Genomic DNA, 26,155 nt, shown 5'->3' on the forward strand with positions numbered 1-26,155 from the left:
ACTTTTTACACTAGTGGTACAGCAAAATATATTTTCTTTAGCTGTTACTTTGACAACAGTTAAATGTGCAATAGAGAAAATATAAGGCCTGAGTCTGAATTAGTGGTTTCTTAACTTGACAGTCCTGACCGTGTAGTGGAGCCGCACTAGTTCTAGTTCTGTAGTTCAGGTCTAAAAAAGAGCCTGGTACTGCAAAGTCCCCCAGGAGCATGTCAGAGAGTGTTTCATATTTCTTCACTCAGAGTACGTTTCCCCCTCCTTTATTCTTCAATACAACAGAAATGCAGGCTGGAGCCAGACTCCTCTCTGACACGGAGCGGTCTGCGCATTATTCTCTGCACCTCTTTGAGTTCGACAGGCAGAGATTTCACAGTCCACGAACGTCTGGCCTTGGACGGACGTATGTTGCGTGTTAACGAGGTCTGTGTGCAAAAGTCATTTGTTCCCCCCCCTGTTCCCCCCCCCCCCTCCCCTCCTTTGAAACATCTCACTTCCCGCTCGTAACGGGAAGGGGGACGTGGAGTGCAGAGCTCGGACTTGGCAACTGTCTTGACATCAACCAAAAGCACCCATGTGATCGGACCTGTGCAAACAGAAGAGCTAGCTTGTCCACCTGCTCAGAGGCTGGTGATGAGCTGCATTTGTCCGTCGCTGGGCGGCTCTCCCTCCTGGCAGTCCTCAGTGCTGGGCGGGACGATGCAGCCGTCGCTGGTGCCTCGGTTTATGTGGTAGTAGGACAGTGGCTGGGGCCCGTCGCACAGCTCGGGCATGCTTTTGTGATAGACGTCCTCGCTCTCGCTCCCGGGGGACGGGGAGAGGTCCTCCTCTTCCTCGGGGGGGTAGGGTGTAGTGGAGGGCGAGGGCGAGTCTCTCAGGTTGGGCATGCTGGTGTACAGGGAGTCTCTGTTATTGTTGGGCGACTGGGAGTCCGCGTCCTCCGCCGCGGCGACAGTCTCTGCGGTGCCGTGGCCCCCCGTTCCCCCCTCCAAGCGCCTGGGGGCCTTCTGCGCGCTGTAGAGCAGGGAGTGAGTCCTCTGGGGCAGCAGGGGGGCCTCCAGCACCTCCTTGTGGTGAGGGTGCAGGAGCAGCTCCAGGGTGGGGTGGCCCGCTCGCCCGGCTGCGCTCTGGGGGGACGGGGACAGGGCCTCGGCGTGATCCGCCACGATGGCGTCGTCCTCGCTGCCGCTGCCGCCGCCTCCCCGGTCCACCGTCACCCTGGTCTGGGGGGGTAAGGCTCTGTCTCTGTCCCGCTCCCTGGGGGCTTCGCGGCCCTTGGGGGCCCCGCGGGGCCTCAGGTTGTTGTGGACGAGCTCCGAGATGATCATCTTCTCGAAGGCGGCGTCATCCAGGTTGAGGCCCCCCAGGTCGCCCGGGGCTCGCACGCCCACGTCCTCATAGTCGTCGTCGCGCAGGGAGTAGCTGTTGTTGAAATTGCCATTGAGGGGGAGGGTGTCCATGGCGCTGATGTCCCTGCTGTTGGTCAGAGAGTGCTGTCCTGCAACAAGAGGCAAACGGAGTGGGTGAGATATTGTTTGATTGTCTATTGTGAGTCACAAAACTGTGTGTAACACACCGCCCACATACAGCTTGATACTGCTCAGGACACTTCGCTCTTGTGCACTTTGATCTCTGGGCTCATTTAAATTTTACGGCATTCATATATTATAAAAAGTTTGAAAAGTTCCAAGTAGAAATCAATTAGCTCTCAACCATGCCCATCCTCATTATGGTTGAATATTATTGAGTCCTTCCAGGATTTTGCGATTTTTGTTGTTGTGATTGATGCGATCAAAAATGCTTGATTTGCAGTGGCTTTTCTCAAAAATTGCAATGCAATTTACAAAGTTTTATGTGATTTTCTTTTGGGGGTGTAAAATTGTGGGTAAAAATGGCAAGTTGAGGAAAAGAATTGCGATTTTCTTCTAACTAGTACCGGATGAAGAAAGAGTCATATCTAATCACTTCCTATGATAATAAGCATACTGCACATCACAGAAATAGCTGAATGCGCAATGCGATGACGTGTCATGTCGCGTAAATCCCCGCCACTTCCTATTTTTCCGTTTTTGCGAAGAAATTGTGGGAATTTTGAGAAAATTGCGAGCCCCCACAAATATCGCGGAGATCGGTTGCCGTTTTTGTGGAGAAATCGTGGGAATTCTGAAAAATTGCAAAATCCCTGCCAATATTGCGTAGATTGGTTGAATTTGCATAAATTATTGCGATTGCAAGATTGCAAAATCCTGGAGGGAATGATTATTATAGCCAATCTAGAGATTATCCTGAACAATATTGGACAGATGAGAAAAGAAAGATGACAAAAAGTTAAAACATACAGCAACACACGTATATGTGGATGGTGCCAGGGCATAGCAAAGCAGCATACAACATCAACACACAAAATGAGCCAGAGTAAAAAAATATATATATATAAATAAAAACAAGTCAATGGGGAAGGGTGAAATTAAGAATGAATGAATAAAGCATTCCAGCCATTAAAAAGAAGGCAAGACAAAAGAGTAACGTGGGAACACAGATGGCCAGCCACCTCTCTGCACCGGGGCCCCACAAGCACAGCAACACCCCCACATAGCACTACAGACAGGCAGGGTGCAATGACTCACTTTGCCACCACTCACATCAAGTGTGTCTGCTCAGGCTATCTGGCCTAAGAACGGCTGATGTGCAAAAAAAAAGTCAGACAGATGCTTTTCTTCAATTGCAGCAGAAACAACAAAATTACCGAAATAAGACAAAAGTGAAAGCTTGTAAAAAATCCAGCCTGGATTCAGTCAGTCCAACTCAGTTCATGTCCTCACGATTAATCATGATTTAAGACAACGACAAATTAGTGTTGTTAACAGTTTAGAGAGTGAAAGGACAAACCAAGGACAACTGAATCCTGGACTCAGCAGGTGAAAGGGTTCAGCAGCAGGCACAGTTGTTTTTTTTAAACGTCTAGAGTAAATGATCGAAAATTCCCTCAAGGACTTATTTCTTTCCCTGTTTTGAATAAGATTTAGATTTGGTTTCTATAAGCGAACATCTATCAATTTTATGTGGAGCAAATATTCACAGTAGATTACTTTGAAAGCCCTTGGTGAAGCCCTATCACTAACCACAAGTAGCAGGATGAGAATGGGGAGGGCTAGCTCGATTTGAGACGAGGATTTGATTGACTGGGTGGATAGGTATAGTATGAGCCTTAAATGAAAGGCTAGAATGGATGAAGGGGGGGGGGGGGGGGGTAGAGACTCACACACAGGGGAGGGGAGACTGAAGTCTTCGATTTCAGATAAATTAGTATTACAATTGTGACATAAAGAAAATGGCGGCTCTACAGTTGCCTACCGCCATTGAGGTAAAAACAACAACAACAACAAAAACAAGAGTAAAAACGGACATCAAAGACATTTCCAAATAACAGCGAGCGGATTGGGAAAAAAAAATATGAGAGAAGTTGTTTCCCCGAATATGCCCCCCTCCAAATTGGCATTTGTTTATGCACAGCCAGTGATTTGACTGCAGACAGGTATTGTCTACTGGGAGAGGAGGAAATGATGTGAACAGAATTGAACTGGACACCGCGACAGCTGCACTCTGGGAACCATTCCAGCCGAGATGCATCCAAGATGTTCTCTTTACCGCTTTTACTGCATCGAATGAACATCTGCAGGACATTACTTAGTATTAATACACTTCTAATAGAAGCCACGCTCATCCTTTTGCAGGAGCTCAAATATGATGACTGCAGCAGACAACATTTGAAATAAGCTCGTGTAAAACTTGACAGCCTCTCGGAGCGTATTTCATACTTGGGTCGGTGATCTTCACACCGGGTCTTATCCTGAAGCCTGTTTTCCACCCAAAACTAGTTTCCATATGTTGAACCCCCCCCCCCCCTTTGAGATCCTCCTGTTTGTCGACGCTTCTTCATCTGCTTTTAAATAATGAATCTATTCTAGGCCATAAGTATGTGTAGAATTTCCCCGCTGGTGCGCTGCTGTCTCTCCGGTGTTTCCACATGGCTAAGTAGTGCGCCTGGGGCGGGGGGGTGTGATTGGCTGAGGAGACGAAGTGTTTCTACAGGTACGAGAGAGATGTCTTCTGGTGACATTCGAAATTACCCGTTAATTAAATATCACCTCTTTTCATCCGTCGCCGCTGCCAAATGCTAACATGTCATTATCTTTATAATGATCGTGCGGGTAAACATTCTTAATTTGCGGCGGCTTTGATGCTGAGCACACAGGAAAAAAAGGGCAACGCGATTCCAGAAACGTCTTTGATTCCCGTGCAGACAATGCTCGGTCCCAACTCCCAGGCCTGCTTCATTATCTCTGGCTGTGAAGTGCTCTCTGTGTGCTGTAAGTGAGCCTACAGAGGCACCGAATCAAGCGCTACACTGCAGTAGCTCAAGCTATAGACGCTGTATTGCACATCCTTTCCTTAGACACTTTTGCCATAAAGCTGCTTTCGGCGATTCTCTTTCATGATCAAATGCCTGTGAATATCTGAGGGCTATGATTCTGCCCGCATTGCGTCATGTGCTTCTGTTTTTTTCTTTTTCTTCTTCTTCTTCTTCTGCTTCTTCCCTTTGCTTGGGTTTCTTTTGCTCTAGCAGCGAGGAACTAGGTCACCGTAAACACTGACATGATTTAAATCAAGCTGGATCCACTTTGTACTTGACAAGACAAAAGCAAAAGATTCCCGACCTGTTGTGTAAAAAAAAGAGCAAAAAAAGCATCCACATTGTGGTTACAGGGCAACAGTATGAATAATCTGCCGGAACGTGTAAGGTCCGTATTCAGCTCAGAGGAATTCCCACATGACTGTTCTGTTGTCAAGATAAGATAGCATTGACTTCCCCGAGCCTTATCTCCGGCTGTGTTTACAAAGGAGCAGCTTGTAGATAAGAACAACTGGAAATACAGAGTAGCCCGACCGATATATCAGCTGGACGACATTATCAACTGATATCCGCCTATCACATACAGTATTTATCGCTTCCACATAGGGGTGTCACAATATATCGTCCCACGAAATTTCGCGATAGTAAAACGTCACGATATGTATCGTTGAGATGAAATCTCATATCGTGAAAAAAAAAAAAACATTTTTTTTTTTTTTTTTTTTTCTCAAAAGTAGACAAAGAAACGTCTTTGTTTGTTGAAGTTCAATGTGTGGAAAGTAGTTCAGTTGAACAAGTCTCTGAAGAGACACATGAGAAGTTATACAGGAGAGAAACCATTCAATTGAGTTTCTGGCAAAACTGTTTACTTGACAGGAAAAACTGAAGATGCATAAAAAATAGACTAAGAAAAGTCTTGTTGTTTGAGTTTGAAGAAAAACTGAAGATGCATAATGAGAATTTATACTGCTGAGAAACCTTTTAGTTCAAAGTAAATCTAAGTGACGGTGTAACTCATTCTATTTCAAGATAAGCCTTATCTCCAATCTCATGTTTTTTCTAGTTGTTATTGTAATAACAATTTCCCACAACAGCATGTTTTGTATTTGTGCATTTCAAATAAAATACTACTTTTCCAGTCATATATTGTCATTATTCAAGTTTAAAAAAATATTGTTAAAATCGTATCGTATCGTATCGTTATCGTGAACCCAGTATCGTGATACGTATCGTATCGTGAACTGAGTGTATCGTGACACCCCTACTTCCACATATATATCGCTTCCACATATATATCGCTATCACATATATATCGCTATCACATATATATTGCTATCACATATATATCGGCATCGGCGTATAATGCTGACAGATATGGCAGATTTTTTTTTGTTATTAGGCAGAACGTTATGTATATTTGATCCTTTAACTTTACACACATATATATATATATATGTGTATATGTGTGTGTGTGTGTGTGTGTGTGTGTATTTGTGTGTATTTGTGTGTGTGTGTGTGTGTGTGTGTGTGTGTTTCTTTATATAATTTTAAAATTATTATATCATTTTGGACAAAAAAGTGTATTGTTAAACTGTAAAATACCCTGCCTCCATTACATATCTTTGTCACAAGTGTTTGAAGGATCATGGCAAAAACAAACAAACGTGTGTTTATATACTGTATATATACGATTCATCGATATCGGATTTATTTATTTTTTACTCCCTAGTATCCCAATATCAGTCGGGCCCTAGTGGGGGCAGAGAAGAGGAAGAAAACGGTCAATCTAACAGTAATGATTTTCCACACTCCGCACATGATGTGTCGGAGCCACGCCCCCGGACTTCCCTTTGTTTTCAATGACTTCACACACGACACGACACAGACAAAAGCAAACAAACACAGATCTATGTAAGAATAAAGGGTCGGGGTGGATGTGCACCTGGGGAATGAAAGGCCGGTGGAGAGGGGGTGTTGCACACCACTGTTTCCGCCAGCAGGTTGTTATAAGGGTTAGTGTCGTGGGCTCGGAGGAGAGGGTTAGTTAGGAGGTAGTTGCCAGTCATCCCTGAAATAACAGGAAGAGAGAGAGAGAGAGAGAGAGAGAGAGAGAGAGAGAGAGAGAATCAGGGAGAGGGGAAAAGGGCACCTAGAGCAGAGGAAAGAAGAGGCATCGGCACAGAGGTTTGAGCTATTAGCGGTTAGCTGGGAAGCTGTCGACATAAACAAAGACCTACATTAGCTGTCCTTAATTCGACACCACAAAATATTTACAACCAACCTACGATTCCCCCCCCCCCTTTTTTTTAAATTACAGACGACCCCCCCCCCAAAAGAAAACACGATACTAACACTGGTTAGAGCATGGCATTATCCAAACAGTCAGTTGTAACTGACAAACAATATTAGCGCGACAAGTGTTGACCAAAGCCCTGCGCAACAATCAGCTCCAGTGTTTACGCAAACGGAAATTCATCTAAACAAACCCATCCAGTCGAGACACTAGACAAAACATGTCTAAGTGGCTTGCCATGAATAATACACTATCCCTATCATCCCACAGCATGGTTATGTAAATCTTCAAGAATGTAATAGCTATCCTCGCTCATTTGGACGGATCTTGAGGATACTGTGCGCTGGCATATCCTTTTTTTTCCTTTTCCTATCAGATCTAATTCATAAACACAGCCAAATGTGCACTGGCAGCGTCTGGAGCCTGAACTTCTATTTGAAAACATCCACTGACCTCAGCCAGCCATCCCTCATCTCCCCCCCCCTGCCTCCTCCAGCCTGGCAGTCCCTCTAGGCTGGAGATGAGTCAAGAGGCTGCTGCACAGCCAGCATTCTCTAGTCGGGGGGGTGATTCAAGTTGAACCCAGCTCCCCATCCCCGACACTCTGTGCCAGACTAAATATCCCATGTTATCTCTCCCTCCCTCTTAATGATCCCAACAAGCCAAAACTGCAGGGAAAGGCTGGGACCTCTGTTGCGCCGGGAACACTTTAACATGCTTTTTGATTGTTTTAGCACTAAAGTGAAAAGCAACATTAAATCAAAGTTTCGCCCTTGAAGAGGCGACCGTCGTCGTTCTCCAGACTGCCGCCGCGCGCCCGTGTCGGCGAGCATCCATTGAAGTGGCTCATTGTGGATTCCGAGCTCCGTCACAAAGAGAATAGCGTATGCGTCTCGTCTGGGGGGGGGGGGGGGGGGGGGGGAGAGACGGCTGCTTACCCTGGTTGAGTGTGGAGGTGCTGTTGATGTCTCCCGAGATGAAGGAGGACTCCGACTGTTTCCTCACCGTGTCGTTCCACATCCTCCTGATGCGGCTCTGCACACAGCAAGAGGCACCACTGGTGAGGAGCCGACATGATGCCACTGTTACGTACTCGTTTGGCCCTAAGGCTTGACTGGCCGTGTGGGATGCTAACCGACACTAGCCAACAGAATTCAACTCGGAGTCGGGCGATAAGGACCAAAAATCTGAATGGTGATACATGATATACTGTATAATAGATCTCTGTATTTTGTACCAAGTGGGCTAAATGTTGGCTTGTAAGTCAAAGCCACATGTGAGATGTCACAAGCACTTGATTAAAACAAGACTGTGATCAAATGAGAACAAGACGGAACAGAGTCAAATGCAAAGACAGCGCTTCCTTCTCTGACTATCGGTGCTTTCACAACATGTTTACTAGGGCTGTGGCGATTCACTTATCTCCCGATTCGATACTATCACGATTCTTGGGTGCCGATTCGATTTATATTGCGATTCTTAAGTATTGCGATTCTACGATTATTGCGATTCGATATTATGATTTATTGCGATTTTTGTTTATTTTTTTCTTTTATTTTTTCAGTTTGTTTGCTTTTTACACTAGATTAGAACATGGGAAAAGTTTAATCATACACTAGAGACTGTATATTATATATCATGAGTAGGGCTGGGCGATATAGTTAAAAACAGGGGCGGACTGGGGTCATAATTCAGGCCAGGCATTAGATACCAAGCAGGCCAGGCCGATATGGGCCGATGCGCGTGAAATTTGGGCCGTTTGAAGCCCAATTTGGGCCGTTTGAAGCCAGATTTGGGCCGTTTGAAGTCCAATTTTACAATGAGATGCACCCACTTTAACCCTGAAGTGTAATTATTACTTCAGACTAACTAATAAAGTAATAAAACCACTAGTAAACCAGTAGGCGGCGCCTGGCCTGCTGTTCAGTGAGTGGCCTGACTGCAAGCACCAAAAAAAAAAAAAAAAAAAAAAAAAATTTTTTTTTTGTGTGTGGCGATTATCGATTCTGGAATAAAAGATCGATTCAAAAAATCGCGACATTAAAAATCGCGATACTTAGGTGAATCGATTTTTTCCCCCACCCCTAATGTTTACACAATGACATTTTTGATCAATCATCATCAGTCATGTGGATATAATGACTAAGTGAGTAAAGGCAAATAATAGAACAGCTAGAGCAGTCTGGTAGTTCAGAAAAGTACATCACCTTACTGTAATGCAGCAGGAAAAGACAACACTTATTCCTTATCATGATATTAGGATATCCAAAATCTATGATATCTAGTCTCATATCATATCATATCATATCATATCATGATATCGATAGAGTAAGTATCAATACATAGAACTAGCCAGCCTGACGTCGTCCTGCATTGTTCTCTCACATTGTTCTATTTCTCACAAACATGGCACTCCTCCCGCAGCTCTCAGCATAGGGTATGCAACAAACATGGCGTCAACTCTGTGACGTTAGCCAGCTCTATATTGCCCAGGCCTAATTCAACTCACCGAACTGCTTGATGACAATAGATTTGGGTGCATGCTGAGCTACACTCAAACAAAGGCCAAACGAGGGTATTGACGTAAGCGAGAGCAGAGATGAGAACACGGTCAGAGAATGTTACAGCATGAAATGTGAGAACTGGGCTCCGAGTGGTTCTGCTTCCTCGCATTAGGAGCGACAGAAGCTGCGGCCCATTCACAGCGCTCTTAAGATAGGGGTCAAGACGTTATCCGAGGAGAAACTTTAGGAAGTCCTTAAGTTCTTAAGTCCCCAATATTTTCTTTAGATTAGTCTTATCTCCCGCAAACTCTTTCTTTGGAACTTCTCAATTAGGGCCTGCCTAGCAACTGCAATGTAGACCGGGATAAAAGGACCAAGAGATTATTCTCTGGCATTTAAATAACCGTGTTTAATGCAGTCTGCCTGCAAACAACAGCGATATAATCTGTGTTGGTTTGAAAATATAAATCACATAAAGCACAACCTTTGAACCTTTGAAAATGTTCAATGGCATAAACGCTATCAACTAATGCAAACCTTTACCCTCTGAAGTCGGACAGCTAGCTAAGCATAACATTTTAATGTTAAGCTTGTGATGTAAACTACCGTAAGTTAAACTATTAATACTTTGAAAGGCCTATTTAACTGTTTAAAACGTACCTTTGGGTGATTTTACATGCTTTTTCAATGCAACAATTTGAAGTAAAAGCTTACCTTTGCATTTGCTCTCAAGAATCCAATTCATTCGTATGTTACTCAGAAGCTAAATAAATTATAAATAAATAAGTATATATATACCATAAGAAAACACTTAAGTTCTATAGAAAAAAAGAGGTTTCCTGCGTGTACCTGTGTAGCAGATGAGTAGCGGGCGGTGGAGCGAGACGTAGCGGTCTTGGCGGCGCTGTGGGAGCCTTCAGACGGCAGGCCGCCGCAGCACTGCGACTGACGGAAACATTTACTGTACTCTTTACGGACCTGTGGAGGGGCACACGATCGGGACAGAGTGAGCGCATGTACACACACACACACACACACACACACACACACACACACGCAAACACACACACGTACACACACACGCGTGCGCGCAAACACACACACACACACACACACACACTGTGACAGGCTCCTCCCAAGAGACATGCAAATCCCAAATCTTTATCAAATGCCAAGAGTGGTTCAAATGCCGGATCTGTGTGCACAGAGATAATGTTAATTCTACTATGATAAATATTGTACAAAGGCAACATTTTGACAGAGGTGTTCCTCAAACAGGGTTGCCACTCGTTTATGATGATAGATTTCAAGCACTTTTCAAGGACAAATGATTTCAGAATTGCGGGCCAATAATTGACAGATGTTCACATAATACCAGTCTCGCAAGTCCTGGAATGCAAATGTGTTTCCAGTCATGCTTACACATCGGAATGAATCATTAACACTTCACATGAACTCAAAGCCATCTTTTAATCCTCAGCGTTTCTGCTCGTAGCCTACACAGAGAGTGATACTGTAGATAGGAAGAAAGTGTATCAAGCTTGGCCCAGCAATTTTGAGATGAGGAGGAGTTTCCCGGTAGGCTCACTTCAAGCACTTTTAAAGACCTCTTTAGAAATTTCGCAATGCAGGGTGGCAGAGGCAGATTAGGCTGGGCTGCCCGTGCCACCCTGCATTTAGGAAATTGACATAATGTGGTCGCAGCTATTGCAATTTTGCGCTTGTTTCTTTTTAAATTCACGCGCTTTCCAGACCCGTGGCAACCATGCTCAAATCTCTGTATGATCTAAAATGCCACTGAAATGCATCACGTCATATTTAAAAACATTTGTAATAGATATGTTTGAAATAATCCACACCTGCAATAGGGAAAAAAATTGATTTTTAGAAAGCAACAGCATCCTTCGCGTTGCACACACTAACTTTGCAGAGAGGCACAGTCTCAGCTGAAAGCGTATGTGAATGAAATGTCAATCATTAAGGTCGACGAGCCAACCTTTTTCTGCAGGAGGCAGTGGAAGATGAAGATGAACATCCCTTGCAGCGTGTTGAAGATGGTGAAGAGGTAAGCCATAACGATGGAGGAGTCGTTGAGGAAGAACAAGCCGAAGGACCATGTCAGCCCCAGGAGACCAAGTAGGGCAAACGCCCCCAGCACCCAGGACCTGCAACAGAGAGGGAACACTGATTTCAGCCGGAGAAACAGGGAGACTAACCGCATTTTCAGCTTCGCTTGGTCTGGCCGTTTCTCTGCGCCTAGACGGTAGCTTGCTTGAAAAAGAGGCAATATATATATATCCTCATTTGCTATTTTGTCTTTTTGGACACGTTGCGTTAACAAGCACATACTGTTCAAATGCTGACGCAAAGTTTCAGAATGAATGTGCATATATGGTATTTGACACTGAGTCCAAAACATATTTCCTTGGCCATCCTTGGGGGGTTGGCTAAAGAGACTGCCGACACAGCAGGTTCTCTCCAGGCGGTTTCCAGGAAAGCCTAGAGGAAATCAGATCACTTCACAGTGAGTTCCAATGACGACGGCCGCTCGCTATTGATACACAAGCTAGAAGTGAGAGACACCCCCAGGGAGATGCAGCGAGTCTGGAGGAGGAGAGGAGAGGAGAGGAGAGGAGAGGAGAGGAGAGGAGAGGAGGGGAGAGGAGAGGAGAGGAGAGGAGAGGAGAGGAGAGGAGAGGAGAGGAGAGGAGAGGAGAGGAGAGGAGAGGAGAGGAGAGGGGAGGGCCCGGGCCAAATGAGAACAACATTATTGCATGTCATTGAGAGAGGATGGACAGAAGAGAGGAGAGAATGAGCAACAGTCTTGAGGGAGAGCGGAGGCTGATGAGACCTCCTTTTGTGTTACAGTATAGCCATTCTTTGGTTATATAAGGAGACTCTGCTTGACGGTTTCCTTCAAATGCCACCGATGATTTCAAAGTCTTTTAGAAAGGTTACGGCGTCTGACACCGCAACTACATAAATGGTTTGGGGTAGACCCCAATTAATGATACTTAATTCGTTTTGCCTGCTTTTGGATTGTGCGTTTCGTATATTTAATAACACCCAGACAACACAAATCAGAGGCCAACTGAACGCCTTGAGACAAATTCCAGCGACTGCCACAAAACTGAACAGCCAAATAACATGTGTTGGCCTGCCCATCAAACAGATTTTAGCACACGAATCCAGGCATAGAAATGGCCGGGGATTTAGTCTTTATCGAGCTTTTATCGAGCGGCTTTCTGGAAGCGGGGGAGATGGGGCCCTTGCCCATTTTTTCCATCTATAAATCTCAGAGTGATGTGGTTGAGTGTGCCTTCCAGAGGAGCCTGTAAACCATGCCAACACAGGAGCAAGAGATACAAGGGGTCAGAGATGGCGTTATGCAGAAAATAAAAGAGCCAATATAACCCCGCGCAGTGCAAATACTCCACTCGTAAAATGAACTAAAAAAAGGCAGCAGCACCTAAGGACAGAAATAAAATGTGAAAGGAAATATATTGCTGTGGTCTAGTTTAAGGAAAGGGGAACGAGAATAAATGCGTAGGTCAAACGCGCCTTTGAAATTGCAGAAAGGACGCAAAAGCAGTAATGGGACATATTATTTTTCTTTTCACATTTAAATTACCCCCCCCCCCTCCCACAACCCGCCCCACCCGAATCTCAGACCGGCGCAGCCACAGTCCGGCCCGGAGCGACACCCCTCACCTGATACCCCCCAGCCTGGACGAGTCGGGTTTCATGGAGGTGGAATGCTTCACCATCTTGTACATCGTCACCACCAGGAAGATGACATTGAGCTGTCAAAACAGAGGCATATCGGGGTTAACAGACTGCACTTAGAAAGGCATCCGATTGCTGATGCTAACACCGATAGTAACGTTTCACATTGACTTACCGCGCCGTTGGAGATATTGCTTAATCTATAGTGGTTTTTGGCTCGATGGCGAGCGTCAACAACACCGGCGTACATTTAGCGAGATGGGGCTATGAAAACGTAATGCCTCAGATCGCAAAGTACACCGGCTTCCAGGAGGAAAACAAAACAAAACAATGGGAGAGGTTACCGCCTTGGTCGACTTCACGCAGCATCGGCCTTCAAGGTAAACGCCGCTGAAAGTTTCGCCCTTCCTCCCGTCTAGCTGACATTATACACAATACTGAGCCTTGGCCAAACACAGTCTAATCCTCCTCACAGACGGGAGGGAGAGTATGAGAATGTACTGTGTATCTACTGCAGCCAAAACTCTCATCTATGTCGGACGGAGATCCAGAACAACGCAGAGAGGGAAGCACAGAACAGAGTACAATATTTTAGAAACAACTTTCGGAGGCCAGGAAAAACATTCAAGCAACTCAAGCCATACATCCCAGAGAAGGTTTCCATTCTTTCAGGATGTTGCTCTCCAAGCGCTGCAGGGCCCATTGCCACCGAGGGAAAGGGAGGGGATATACTTCAATTTGGCTCTCTACCATATTCAACCTTTGGAAAGCACTTCAGTAAATATGCAATGGAGAGAGAGAGAGAGAGAAAAAAAACCGATATCCTGATTTTTATGTTATTAAAAGCCCCAACCCTTCATCTGCCCCAAAGCATGCTTGTTCTGAGAGCGTGACCAATCGACACGAAGGAAAATAAATAACACCAAAAAAGAAAAGGTATGCATTGCTTGGCAAGAAAGCAAAGCAAGCATAGTGATCTAGATATAGTGTTTCCCATATTATCAGATACTTTTCAGACTCAATCGACAGCATGGAAGATCCTCGCCGTTATCCCAGATTCACCCAACGGAGAGAAACAAAGAGACAGCAGCCAATGGCAGGGAGAGAGACGGGGGGAGGGAGGGAGGAGGAGGGGGCTTATAGATCATCACAGCTTAGAGAGCAATGCTGAGTTTTGTCTACTCGCCACCGGGGCCGATTTACGCCTGCACGAGTCGAGTCAGTGGCTGGAGATGCATTTAACACAGAGTGATGACACAGATCTGATGAGACAGACAGACAGCCAGCCAGGCAAGCAGGCGGGCGGGTGGGCAGGCAGTCACTGTGCAGAAAACTGGAGGAAAACTGCACACCCCAACACCCCCCCCTCCCACACACACACACACACACACCCTCCCACACACACACACACACACACACACACACACACACACACACACACACACACCCTCCCACACACCCGCTCTCAAAGGGGGCCTCCTCTACCGAATCCAGGCCTCGCACTTCCCTCCGCCAAACTCCACGCAGAATCCATCAGTGGCGACGACGGCGCTTCCCGAGGGTTCGCGTGTAACGAGTAAACGGGACCAAATTTTCATGTATGTGTTACACCATATGTGCCTATAAAAGGTACGCGGGTTATGCGTTTGCTCGTGGCCGTGTGTATCGGCGTTTTTTTACGAGCGCGAACACGGCATGAAATATTAAAAGGTGAAGACGGAGATGTCCTGTGCGCCGGCTTTGGCTGCTGGGGGGACGTGTCGTGATCCTCAGCAGGGCTATGAGCTGTGCTAATGGCCGTCTGGCCCACCCACTCATTACTTGCATGTTCGTCAGTACCCCCCCCCATACACACACACACACACACCACCCACGCCACACCACCCACACACACACACACACACACACACACCACCCACGCCACACCACCCACCCTTGTTTTCTCACTGAGCAAAATGACCTTCATGCCTGAGACGATTTTCTCCTCCTGATTGCAGGAGGGGAGTAACACTCTGCATGCACTGTATATGGAACAAACGGCTTTAAGTTGTTAGCCGCTCACCACTTGTGATTTCAGGAGATTTCATAGCTGAACGGACACTGACGTCGTCCTCGTGTGTCCGCTTTAATGGCACCACTTTCCTCTCATGCAAATTGATGGGAAGAAGGCAGAGCTAAGATGGCCTCCAGCCCAGGGAGAAGAAGACCCAAAAAAATTATAATCTATCAACTGTTTTCAGAGCTTCCCTGTGAAGAAAAAAAAAGACAGACATCGCACACAGAGAACACAATTACGGCTTACCATGATTATGAAGGTCACAGGTCCGATGAAGCTCCATATGAAATGGTTATCAACCCTCAGCCAGCAGCTGCGGGGCAGAAAAATGTGATATTGAGTTCATTAAGTCGTCTCATTGCCAAAACAAACTTGTATCTCATCGATCAGAGAGCCTCGGCAGAGCGAGATGCACGATAAGGGTACATCAACAGAATCGAGACTCCTCCTGACCACAGGGAAGAAAAGACGACCTTGAGCGAGTCCTGGCCCGCTGCCACGGGAAGCCTAAAGACTCTTAAAAGCCGCGGTTATTTGGGACTCATGACTTCACGGTCTGCGAATGTCTCGAAATGAGCGATGTGTGACTCTGTGTACCTAAGACTCGCCACGGTAAAAACAGCGTATTGAAGAAGACACTTCCCAGGATGAATTGTACCTCGGCCTGCGCGTGTGTTTATCACCGCCGAACAGAAATGTGGCACAAACACTTAAGGCTATAAAGTACAGTTTGGAAAAAGGCAGTTTCTTAAATCCCATAAATTAGAGGATTCCAGGCTTACAAATCATACAGCTCGCTGCCTGGATGAAGACCAGTGGAGAAGTTTGAGCCGACAAGGGGGGGCAATTATGCACATGCAAAGTCTAAACCCCCACACTGGAGCCAGAGCAACTAGCCAGAGAATTCATTAACGCTGTGTCTTCTGCTCGCAGCCTCTTCTTTTCAGCAGTGCTGCAAAGTAGCCAGGGGGCAGAGGCAGACTGCTCTCTGTGATATGACTATCATTAACACATACAGTGTGAGGGCGCCTTGACAGCGAGAAGGGAGGACTGATGCTTGTGATTCTTAAAATAGGCCTTTTTCACAGCAGCCATGTTGTGCCTAAAAGGCAGGAAGTATAACAACAAGATAAAGTCCGCACACTGAGGCTCCATCAATGGTTTTTTATTTGCAACGTTTCGATCTACACAGGATCTTTGTCAAGCAATGAGCGAGGCAGTGAAAGGCATGACTTACATACAGGCAGGCAGTCATCAGCCTAAATCAATGGCACCTGCTGCTCCCAACACCAGGGAGGGGGCCAGAGTGGCATTCACACATACATGAAAAAGGATGGAAACGAGAGAGAAACAAATTAAATATTTTTTGCTATGGTTATTTACCATATCCGCATTTTTTATGATTCTTTGCAGTCTATTTTTGCTGCTTTTTAACCCTATTGATTTGGCACATTACTCCTTTGTGGTGTGACATAGGTGTTCTCCCTCCAACGTAACTATTAACTGCTGATATCTGCCTGTGATTCACTGAGATGTAGATGTTTTCTTCTTTAAAGATACATGTCTAAATATTTCGATAGAATTCTTTTTGTCATGCAGACACCTGACATGTGGCAAATTTGGTGATTGAATATTTTCCTTTTCACTAAATGGCCACATATCAGGTTCTGCTTGTGGTTTTTTCTTTCTCTTGCCACTCTTTCACTCATTGCTTGACAAAGATCCTGTGTAGATCGAAACGTTGCAAATAAAACCAATAAAACCATTGATGGAGCCTCAGTGTGCAGACTTTATCGTTTTGTTATAGTTACCTTTTGTCCAGCACCTGTACGTTTTTTGGATGTACGCATAATTGTCTTTTTCACTAAAAGGCAGGAAGTAACACGGGCGCACCAAAATATTAATTAGGGTTTCCATTTTCCAACTTCCAGTCCATTTAGGTGTTCCAGTGCTGGGGCCCTAATTAGTGAGTTGGTTGCACCTGTGTTTACCCTGCCTTTTAAGACCCAAAATGGCGGCTGTGAAAAAGGCCCATTGCAAAGAGAAGGAAGGAGGGGGGGGGGGCTCTCTAAAGCCACACTTACGCCCGCTGTGTCCCGTAGCTGCGGTAGTCGATGGCCGCTGAGATGCCCACCACCACGGCCGGGAAGAGGTACCCCGACACGTAGTAGTACTTCCTGCGGGAGAACTCGCTCTCAAACACCTCCACCAGCATGAGGTAGAGCTGCACGCCCTCCAGACACATCCAGGCAAACGCAGCCAGGAAGCAGAAGTGGAGGAGTCCGGCGATGATGGAGCACACAATCTGGACAGGAGGACACAGGTTGTACACAAAGGTGAGTATTTTTTAATAATAATAATAATAATATTTGCACGCCCTATCAGGCCGTTCATCATCAGTATAAATGGGGAAATATGAAAGTGCTGTAGTGTACCAGGGATGGAATATCAAAATTCAATATATCACAGTACGAAAATGTGACAATATGTATCGTGGGGACAGAAAAATTACTTGTGATATTAGCTACATTTTATTCTGCTGTTTATACGATTTCACAAGTTCACCATCAGTTATATTATTTGCACATGGTAATAACATTTTTAAATTATTATGTACATTCTACTATTCTAAGCAAGGCAGTACCAGGAAGATCTGTATCTCGGAAATAAACATAATTCTGCACAGTCGGACGTTAGTGTCACTGAGCTTTGATCTAATACATTGTATCATGGTTGCATTGAATCATAAACCCTACATGAACATGTCCCCAGATGCCTCTTCCATATAATCAGCCACACCACACAAACCCTCCCCCACTTTTTATTGAGCTTTCAGTTGTTAATGTGAAGAGTTTTTTATCATTTTAGTCGAATAAGGTTCAAGCTGTTAGGAATGCAATTATCCCTCTTTCTCAAGCTCTCCCTGACCTTCGCTATAAAACACCTTGTACCCGGCTAGCATTTACGTCAGTCGCTACTAAGCATGTCATTACTAAAATTAATCCATCTGACATTCTTCAACTCACTTCTTTAAAGAAATCTTTCATCCAATCTCCCCATTTGTCCTAGCCATTAGCAATTCCTCACTTTTATCTGGTCAAGCGCCTGATTATTTTAAATCCGCTATAGTTCAACCACTTCTCAAAAAGCAATCTCTTGGTTCATCCGTTTTAAAGAACTTCTGCCCAGTCTCTAAACTTCCCTTCCTGGCTAAGGTCTTGGAAAAAATAGCCACTGGTCAGCTCATCGATCATATTACTGTAATGATAAATTTCAGTCCGCTCTTAAGGCGGGTCTGAGACAGCACTTCTTAGAGTTCTCAATTATATTCTTTTAGCAGCTGACAATGCCATAATATCTGTTTTATTACCTGCGCCACAGTTTGGCTGGAGGTTATGTTTTTGCCCGTTTGTCTGTCTGTCTGTCTGTCATCAGGATATCTGAAAAGAACGGATTTGCACAAAACCTGGCAGAAAGGTTGGTCACGGGCCAACTTAGAATTTATTAACTTTCCATGCCCACTGGCCAAAAGGGGGCGCTGTAATGGGTGTGTTCAATCACAAAGAGGCGTCTAACTTCCAAACAGATTCACGTAACATCACGAAACTTTGCAGAAAGGTTGGTCATGGGCCAAGGCCGAACTGATGAACCTTCCATGCCCCCTAGCCAAGAGGGGGCGTGGCAATGGCCGTGGCCAATCGCAAGAAGGTGCTTACAGTAACTTCCACACGGATTCAGATAACTTTGTAGATACAGTAAGTAGGTCATGGGCCATCTTAGAACTGATCAACTTTCCACACCCACTGGCCAAAAGGAGGTGTGGCAATGGGCGTGTCCAATCACAGAAAGGCGCCTAACTAACGGATTTGCACGAGACGTGGCAGAAAGGTTGGTCATGGACCAACTAGAAGTGATTAACTTTCCACACCCGCTGGTCAAAAGGGTGTGTGGTAATGGGCGTGTTCAATCACAGAAAGGTGCCTCACTTCCACACAGATTCGCGTAACACCACAAAACTTTGTAGAAAGACTGGTTATGGGCCAAGGACGAACTGATTAACTTTCTACGCCCACTGGCCACAACAGGCATGGGGTAACATTTCGTGGCGGAGGTATGCACTCTATCAAGTGCCCTCTAGTTGCTTTTAGATCTTACTGCAGCTTTTGATACAGTTGATAAAGTGATTTTATTTGGTCGATCCCAAGTAGTAGTTATATAAGGATTTTTCTAAATGTCTATGGAGAAAATGAATGGGAAATTCACTTCCGGGGCAAAAAATGTCACATGACCGTTCAGCTCTATAGCTGAAAGTCAAACAAGAGTGTCAAACAAAAACAAACTATACATCATATCACTTATTTTGACATTGTGAGTGAGAGCAAGAAGGGTTTGAGGTATAATATATGTATGTAGTGTTAAACGTTGTGTGAACTGTTCCAGTTTTAAAATGTGTAAATACAGCCTGGAAAGTCTCTGCTAGAGTGAATTGTGACATCACACACTCCAGGTTAGCTCCATAGGCTGCTACAAGCTTGCCCAACTGTTATTGGAGCATAGAGCAAAAAGGGGTGGGACTTAAGAAAAGTAAATTGAACGTCTTAAGCATTGCGTTGGTGTATCAGGTACAGTTGAGATTAATTTTGTTCCTATCTTGCTAATAGTAAATTATGTGTGGTCAATTGGTCATTTTAAATCCTCCGCCTCCCATTTTTCCTATGGAGTGCCTCAAGGCTCAGTCATTGGCCCTTTATCATTCTCCATTTATACAGTATGTCACCCAATGTCAGAAATTAGAGGGGCAAAGGGCAAAAAAATGCTGAAAGAAATCTCAGAATGCTCTAAAAACTGTGCCCAAGATTTTAACCATTTTATTTAAATTTAATTTATTTCATTTCCATTTCCATCTCTTACACACACTGAGCCAGGCCTGCCTACAGCGGGAGACAACAGGATCAGTTTTCCCGGGCCCTGGAACCAAGGGGCCCAGGAGTGCCCTCTAATTGCCTAATTGTCTGTCTAATTTAATTGGATGGAGGCCTTATGGGATAATTTTGCCACGGGCCCGGGCAAGATACGCGGCGGCCCTGCACTCAGCACCTGTAAGCTGATTGCCAACCGCCAATCAACACAAAAGAAGAATACGATGAAGAAGAACAAACCCACACAGCGCTGTTGTTCACACTACGCTGCTGTTACGATACCTGGCAGATGCGAGGCAATCCTGCACCTGCAGTGAAGCCGGCTGCTGCGATGCGATGGACGGATACCTCATTAAAAAAGCTCCAACTGTTACCGAAGAAAGCAACCCAAATCCTGGGCATTCACAAACACCACTGCCAGCAAATGAGACAGCAAAGAATAGAGTCGCTTCTACAATTGAAAATTTGGCTTGGCGTTGAAGAGGTGAATAAGACGAGTCTCCTCTTCTGTATCACTTATTTGTTAAAGGAAGCCAACAGGTAACATATATTTTTAATAGACCTACAGCTTCTAAAGGGGATGTTTAAAAGAAGACCATAAACTAGTGCAATGCTTATCTATAAACAACAGAGTCAACCCCCAACCCTCTTCACAATCTCCTTCCCTTCTTCCCTCCTGCTGTCGTTTGCATTCGGCTCATCTCCTGAAGGCATCTACCTACACATCAGAGCTGATGGAAAACTCTTTAACCTGCTCGCTTGCAGTCCAAGACCAAAGTGACCAGCTTGCTCCTGAGGGAAATGCTATTTGCAGATGATGCAGTGCTAGCATCCTACACCGAGTCAGGGCTCCAGGAGCTGATGGACAGGCTCTCACATGCTTGCAAGGAGTTCGCCTTCACCATCAGCATTAAGAAGACCAAGAAGTCAAAACCCCACCGCCATCTCCATCGACAACAAGACTCTTGACTGTGTTAACCTATTCACATACCTCGGGTCCACACAGTCTCCAGTGAGCTGTCACTTGACTGAGCACTTGTCTTGCGGGGCCTGCCGCAGTGATGGCCAAGCTATCAAATAGAGTGGTACCACAAATATCTATGTGCACAAAACTCCGGGTCTAGCAAACCTGTGTCATCAGCACCCTGCTGTACGGCAGTGAAGCCTGGAGCCCTACGCCAGACAAGAAAAACAGCTCAACAGCTTTCACCTGCGATGCCTACACCGCATCCTTGGCATCACGCGGAAAGGAAAAAGTACCACAGAAGTCCTGGAGCGTGCCCACTCCACCAGCACAGAAGTCCTGGAGCGTGCTCACTCCACCAGCATGCTGGAGCGTGCTCACTCCACCAGCATGTTTGCCACATGTTTGTCAGCGCCGCCTCAGCTAGCTTGGCCACATCCACCGGATGGGTCCCAGTTGGCCCCCCATGGCCATCCTGTACGGTGAAGCTGTTGACAGGCTCCAGGCCTGCTGGTCGCCCGTGCGTGAGCTTCAAGGACATCTGCAAACGCGACATGAAGCAGGCAGGCATCGACCCTAACAATTGGGAGGAAGCTGCCAATGCCCGCAGCGTTTGGAAGACAGACTGTCGCTGCAGGAACTTCAGTTCACACTGCGCTGCTCTTACGATATACCTGGCGGAGACGATGGCAGTCCTGCACCTGCAGTGAAGCCGGCTGCTGCGATGCGATGGACCGATACCTCATTAAAAAAAAAAGCTTTAACTGTTACCGAAGAAAGCAACCCAAATCCTGGGCATTCACAAATGCCACCCACAGGCAAGTAAGACGCCAAAGAAAGTAGACGCAAATACAATTTGAAAAATGGGAAATTAGCTTGGTGTTGAAGAGGTGAATAAGACGACTCTCCTCTTCTGTAAAGCATCCAGGGCACACCCACGCAAAGCATCCAGGGTGCACCCACGCAAAGCATACAGACTTGGAAAGCTAAAAGCTAATCACGACTTTGTTGAAGGAAGTGAACAGGTAATTTTCGTAGACTTTCGTATTTTTAATAGACCTACAGTTTCTAAAGAGGATGTTTGTTACATTGTGAAAGACTGTGATGAAACTTTCAATTGATCTATAAACTTCTTTTCTCTCTCCTGCTGTCGTCTGCATTCGGCTCATCTCCTGAAGGCATCTACCTACACATCAGAGCTGATGGAAAACTCTTTAAACTTGCTCACTTGCAGTCCAAGACCAAAGTGGCCAGCTTGCTCCTGAGGGAAATGCTATTTGCAGATGATGCAGTGCTAGCATCCTACACCGAGTCAGGGCTCCAGGAGCTGATGGACAGGCTCTCACAAGCTTGCAAGGAGTCCTCCCTCACCATCAGCATTAAGAAGATCAAGAAGTCGAAACCCCACCCGCAATCTCCATCGACATCAAGACTCACATTCTCAAGTGACCTGTCACTTGACGGCGTACTCGTCTTGCGAAGGCTATCAAAGAGAGTGTGGTCCAACAAATGCTTAACTCTGTGCACAAAACTCCAGATCTGCCAAGCCTGCGTCATCAGCACCCTGCTGTATGGCAGTGAAGGACCACCAGACAAGCAAAACAGCTCAACGGCGTCCACCTGTGATGCCTACGGCACATCTTGGCCATCAAGTGGCAGGAGACAGCACCACAGAAGTCCTGGAGCGTGCTCACTCCACCAGCATGTTTGCCACATGTTTGTCAGCGCCACCTCAGATGGCTTGGTCACATCCACAGGATGGACCCCAGTCGGCTCCCCCGAGCCATCCTGTAGCTGTTGACAGCTGAGCTGTCGACAGGCTCCAGGCCTGCTGGTCGCCATCAAGGATGTCTGCAAACGCCACATGAAGCAGGCAGGCATCGACCTTAGCAACTGGGAGGAGTCAATGACCGCAGCGCAGACAGACTGTCGCTGCAGGAACTCGCCACGCTGAGGGGATTCAGGAATTCAGGAGAGGTGTATCTGTCTCTTGGAGACAAGAGGAAACTGCGAGCAGCGGCCCCCCCTCCTGTGCCCGGGCCCTCTCCATTGATTCATCTGTGCCAACTGCAGAAGGGACTGTCCTGCAGAGTGGAGCTTCACAGCCACTATCGCCGCTGCAATAACCCATCAACCCTGCAGGCGCAATCCATCGTCAGCACTGATGGATGGATGCCTACTAATACATTATACATATACGAAGGCTATTAAGAGATAAATAAAAGTCTATGTTACAAACACAAATATTTCTAGGTTACAGCGCCCCGCCTTGCCCGGTGGACCTCGCTGCTTCCCGGGGCTGAGGGCTGAGTGCTGACTGGCTGCCTTGCTGTGCCTGGGAAGCGGCTGGGAGAGAAGGCGAGAGAGCAAGAGAGTGCAGTGACTCAGTCCTCAGGGAGAGAGCGATCCCTTGCTCCCGACACAACTGTCAACCGGGGCGGACCGTCCTCCCGCCTCGAGGCGTCAAGGGGTGTGCATCGATGTCGGCACCCGACCCATCTTGAAACACGGACCAAGACAGTGCTATTGACATTGTGAATAGTGGTCTTTCTGAAATGCATGTTACAAAATTACATTCCTCTCTTTGGAAAAGCAATAGTATGCTATTTATTTACTCATGTTGGCACAAGGTGGTGATTACTGTATGTATTTTAATATGGGCTCATTTCATGTTAAAAACAGCATCTTTATGCACTAATTACTATTTTTTTAAAGTGCCCCCAAAATGTTGTAAATGGACGGATTTTTTATACAGTAAAAAATATTTACAAAATATTTCAAATCTTTCACAACACATCAGTTTACATTTTTATGTGGACGACTCCCAAATCTATTTCTCGTTTGACTCCAACAACACAACTGGTCAAAATACAATCCTGTCTTACAGATGTTAAAAACTGGCTCTCTCAAAACTTTCTTCAGCTAAACTCAGATCAATCAGAAGCCATTACCATAGGTCCGGATGCCTCCAGCGAGCATTTCTCCTCTCACTTAGGTTCTCTATCCTGTTGCATCAAAGTCCAGTGCAGAAATCTGGGTGTTATCTTTCATAACAAACTTAACTTTGACCAGCAGGCAAAGTCAGTCGTTAAATTGTGCTTTCTGTATCTTTGTAATATCTCGAAAATTTGATAAAAAAAAAAATCAATGTAAGAATCTAGGAGCTGTTATGCATGCTTTCAGTTCATTCTTTAAAAAAGTTAATGATTACTCTTAAAGCATGTTTGGGGTTGGCCCCAAGGATTATATCTCTGACTTCCAAACCCCTTAAGAGCCTAAATGCAGCGTGAGATCCCCCAGCAGAGGACTGAAGTACCTCAGGTTAAAGATAAATCCCAGAGGAGACCAAGCCTTTGGAATCACGGCCCCACCACTCTGGAACAGAGGTCAGGCAGGCGACCTCTCTCTTCAAAACTCACTTTTTCAGAATTGCTTTGTCTTGAATTGGTTTATCTTCTGTTTTATTTTTTGTTTTGTTTTATAGTATTTTTGTAGTTTAGTTTAGTTTATTTCGTTTATAAAGGACAGTGTGCACATACATTAATCATTTGCAATAAACAAAGAGATGGGTGCACCAGATTTAGCAAGAAGCTAATTTCCATCTGTAGTCCTATGAACAATGAACATAGACACAATCCATACCTAATCCATACGTCACTTGTCATGATTGTATCAATTCTACTTTTATTTTTTATCTGGTCATTTCTATTGTTTTTATGTCTTTGTAAAGCACTTTGTAACTTTTTTCTTTTTTATCAAGTTTTTTAGGATTTCCCCCGCGTTTTCTCCCCAATCGTACTTGGCCAATTCCACTGCTGTCCTGGTAATTGCTCCACCCCCTCTGCCAATCTGGGAAGAGTTGTAGACTAGCACATGCTTCCTCAGATACATGTGCCAGCTGCTTCTTTTCACCTGACAGCGAGGGGTTTCACCGGTAGGACGTAGCGCGTGGGAGGATCATGCTATTCCCCCCAGTTCCCTTCCCCCCAAACAGAGGAGGCACTAGTGCAGCGACCAGGACACATACCCTTAACCCGGCTTCCCACCTGCAGACACGACCAACTGTGTCTGTATGGACGCCCGTCCAAGCCGGACGTAACCCGGGGGCTCGTACCCGCGACCCTCATGTAATCTCAGGGAATCTACCCGGAAGCCCCAAAATAACTTTGTAACACGTTTTTGAAAAGTGCTCTATAAATAAACTTACTTAATCTATTGTGTATCGAATCGTATCGTGAGATAGGCGTATTAACCCATCCCTACTCATAGGGGCATAACATGGATTGTACCTTGGGTTCGGTCATGTTGATGCCCACGAGGAAGAGCAGCTCGCCGATGAAGAGGTTGAGGCAGAGGTTCTTGTGGATGGTGTTGCGGTCACTCTGCAGCCCTCTGAAGAAGCAGAAGGTGAAGAGGCTGATGGCCAGGCAGACCAGAGACACGGCGATGCCCATCCTGGTGATGACCGTGAGAAGAAGCTCGTGCACGCTCCCGTCCGCCTGCAGCAGAGAGAGAGAGAGAGAGAGAGACGAGTCGACTCCAGACTTGTCAAGGAGAAATGCCATTCACAACGGCTGCTGGCATTTAAGCTCATAATGGCAGTTGCGTTAGTTGTTTTAAGTGTCTGACATGAATGCTGACCTGCTGAAAACCATTATCTGTAATGCTATTATGAAAATGAGATTTTCCTGGCTATACATTGGCTGTTCTCTGCACTTAACCCGATCACAGCCGACAACATCTTAGCACTCATGCGCGAACATGTTTCAATCGCATTATGTGGCCCGTGTTGCAACATGTAAAGCCATTAGCAAACGGTCACAAAGAGCTGTGGCCGTGTGATTCGACAACCACATGTGGCTTCTCTCCACCGAGGGCAGATCGCAATGTGGGTGTCAAAAGATATGAAACTAAGCGCGTTTCAATATGGGCGCCGCCAGGCACATCATGTGAGAACAGCAGACTTGACCGTACAAAATATCACTCAAGGATATATGGCGGGCCTGGAAGTGAGGCAATCTCCTCCTCGGTGATATTTGTAATTTTATTGAGGGCAGGAGTTGTAGTTGAGGTGATGTGTGGGAGGCTAAACCTAGCTTCAGGGCTCTGGTTTCCAGCTGTGGTTAAGGTTGAGGTTAAGACAGATGACAGGGACAGAGTTCATGAGTTGGGACATGTTATTAAATGAACCACAAACTTATCCCCCACATTTATTACTGGCTAGATGCTCGCTGCACATGATATTTATCATGTAATTGGATTGTAATTGCATTTCGCGAGCA

General features: G+C 45.7%; 1 protein-coding gene across 1 annotated transcript in view; it reads right to left on the reverse strand.

The window, feature by feature from the left end:
* Positions 1-518: 518 nt before the first annotated feature.
* The window catches only part of adgrl2b.1 (adhesion G protein-coupled receptor L2b, tandem duplicate 1), a 120,064-nt gene continuing 94,427 nt past the window's right edge, over positions 519-26,155 (reverse strand). Inside the window, 9 exon segments of the mRNA XM_083653543.1 lie at positions 519-1,495; positions 6,354-6,479; positions 7,643-7,739; positions 10,058-10,186; positions 11,205-11,373; positions 12,920-13,011; positions 15,237-15,303; positions 17,075-17,295; positions 25,163-25,372. Coding sequence (XP_083509669.1) covers positions 618-1,495; positions 6,354-6,479; positions 7,643-7,739; positions 10,058-10,186; positions 11,205-11,373; positions 12,920-13,011; positions 15,237-15,303; positions 17,075-17,295; positions 25,163-25,372 — 1,989 coding nt within the window. The 3' untranslated portion in view covers positions 519-617.

The sequence above is a fragment of the Poromitra crassiceps genome (genome assembly GCF_964638095.1).
Source record: "Poromitra crassiceps genome assembly, chromosome: 17".
Taxonomy (NCBI): domain Eukaryota; kingdom Metazoa; phylum Chordata; class Actinopteri; order Beryciformes; family Melamphaidae; genus Poromitra; species Poromitra crassiceps.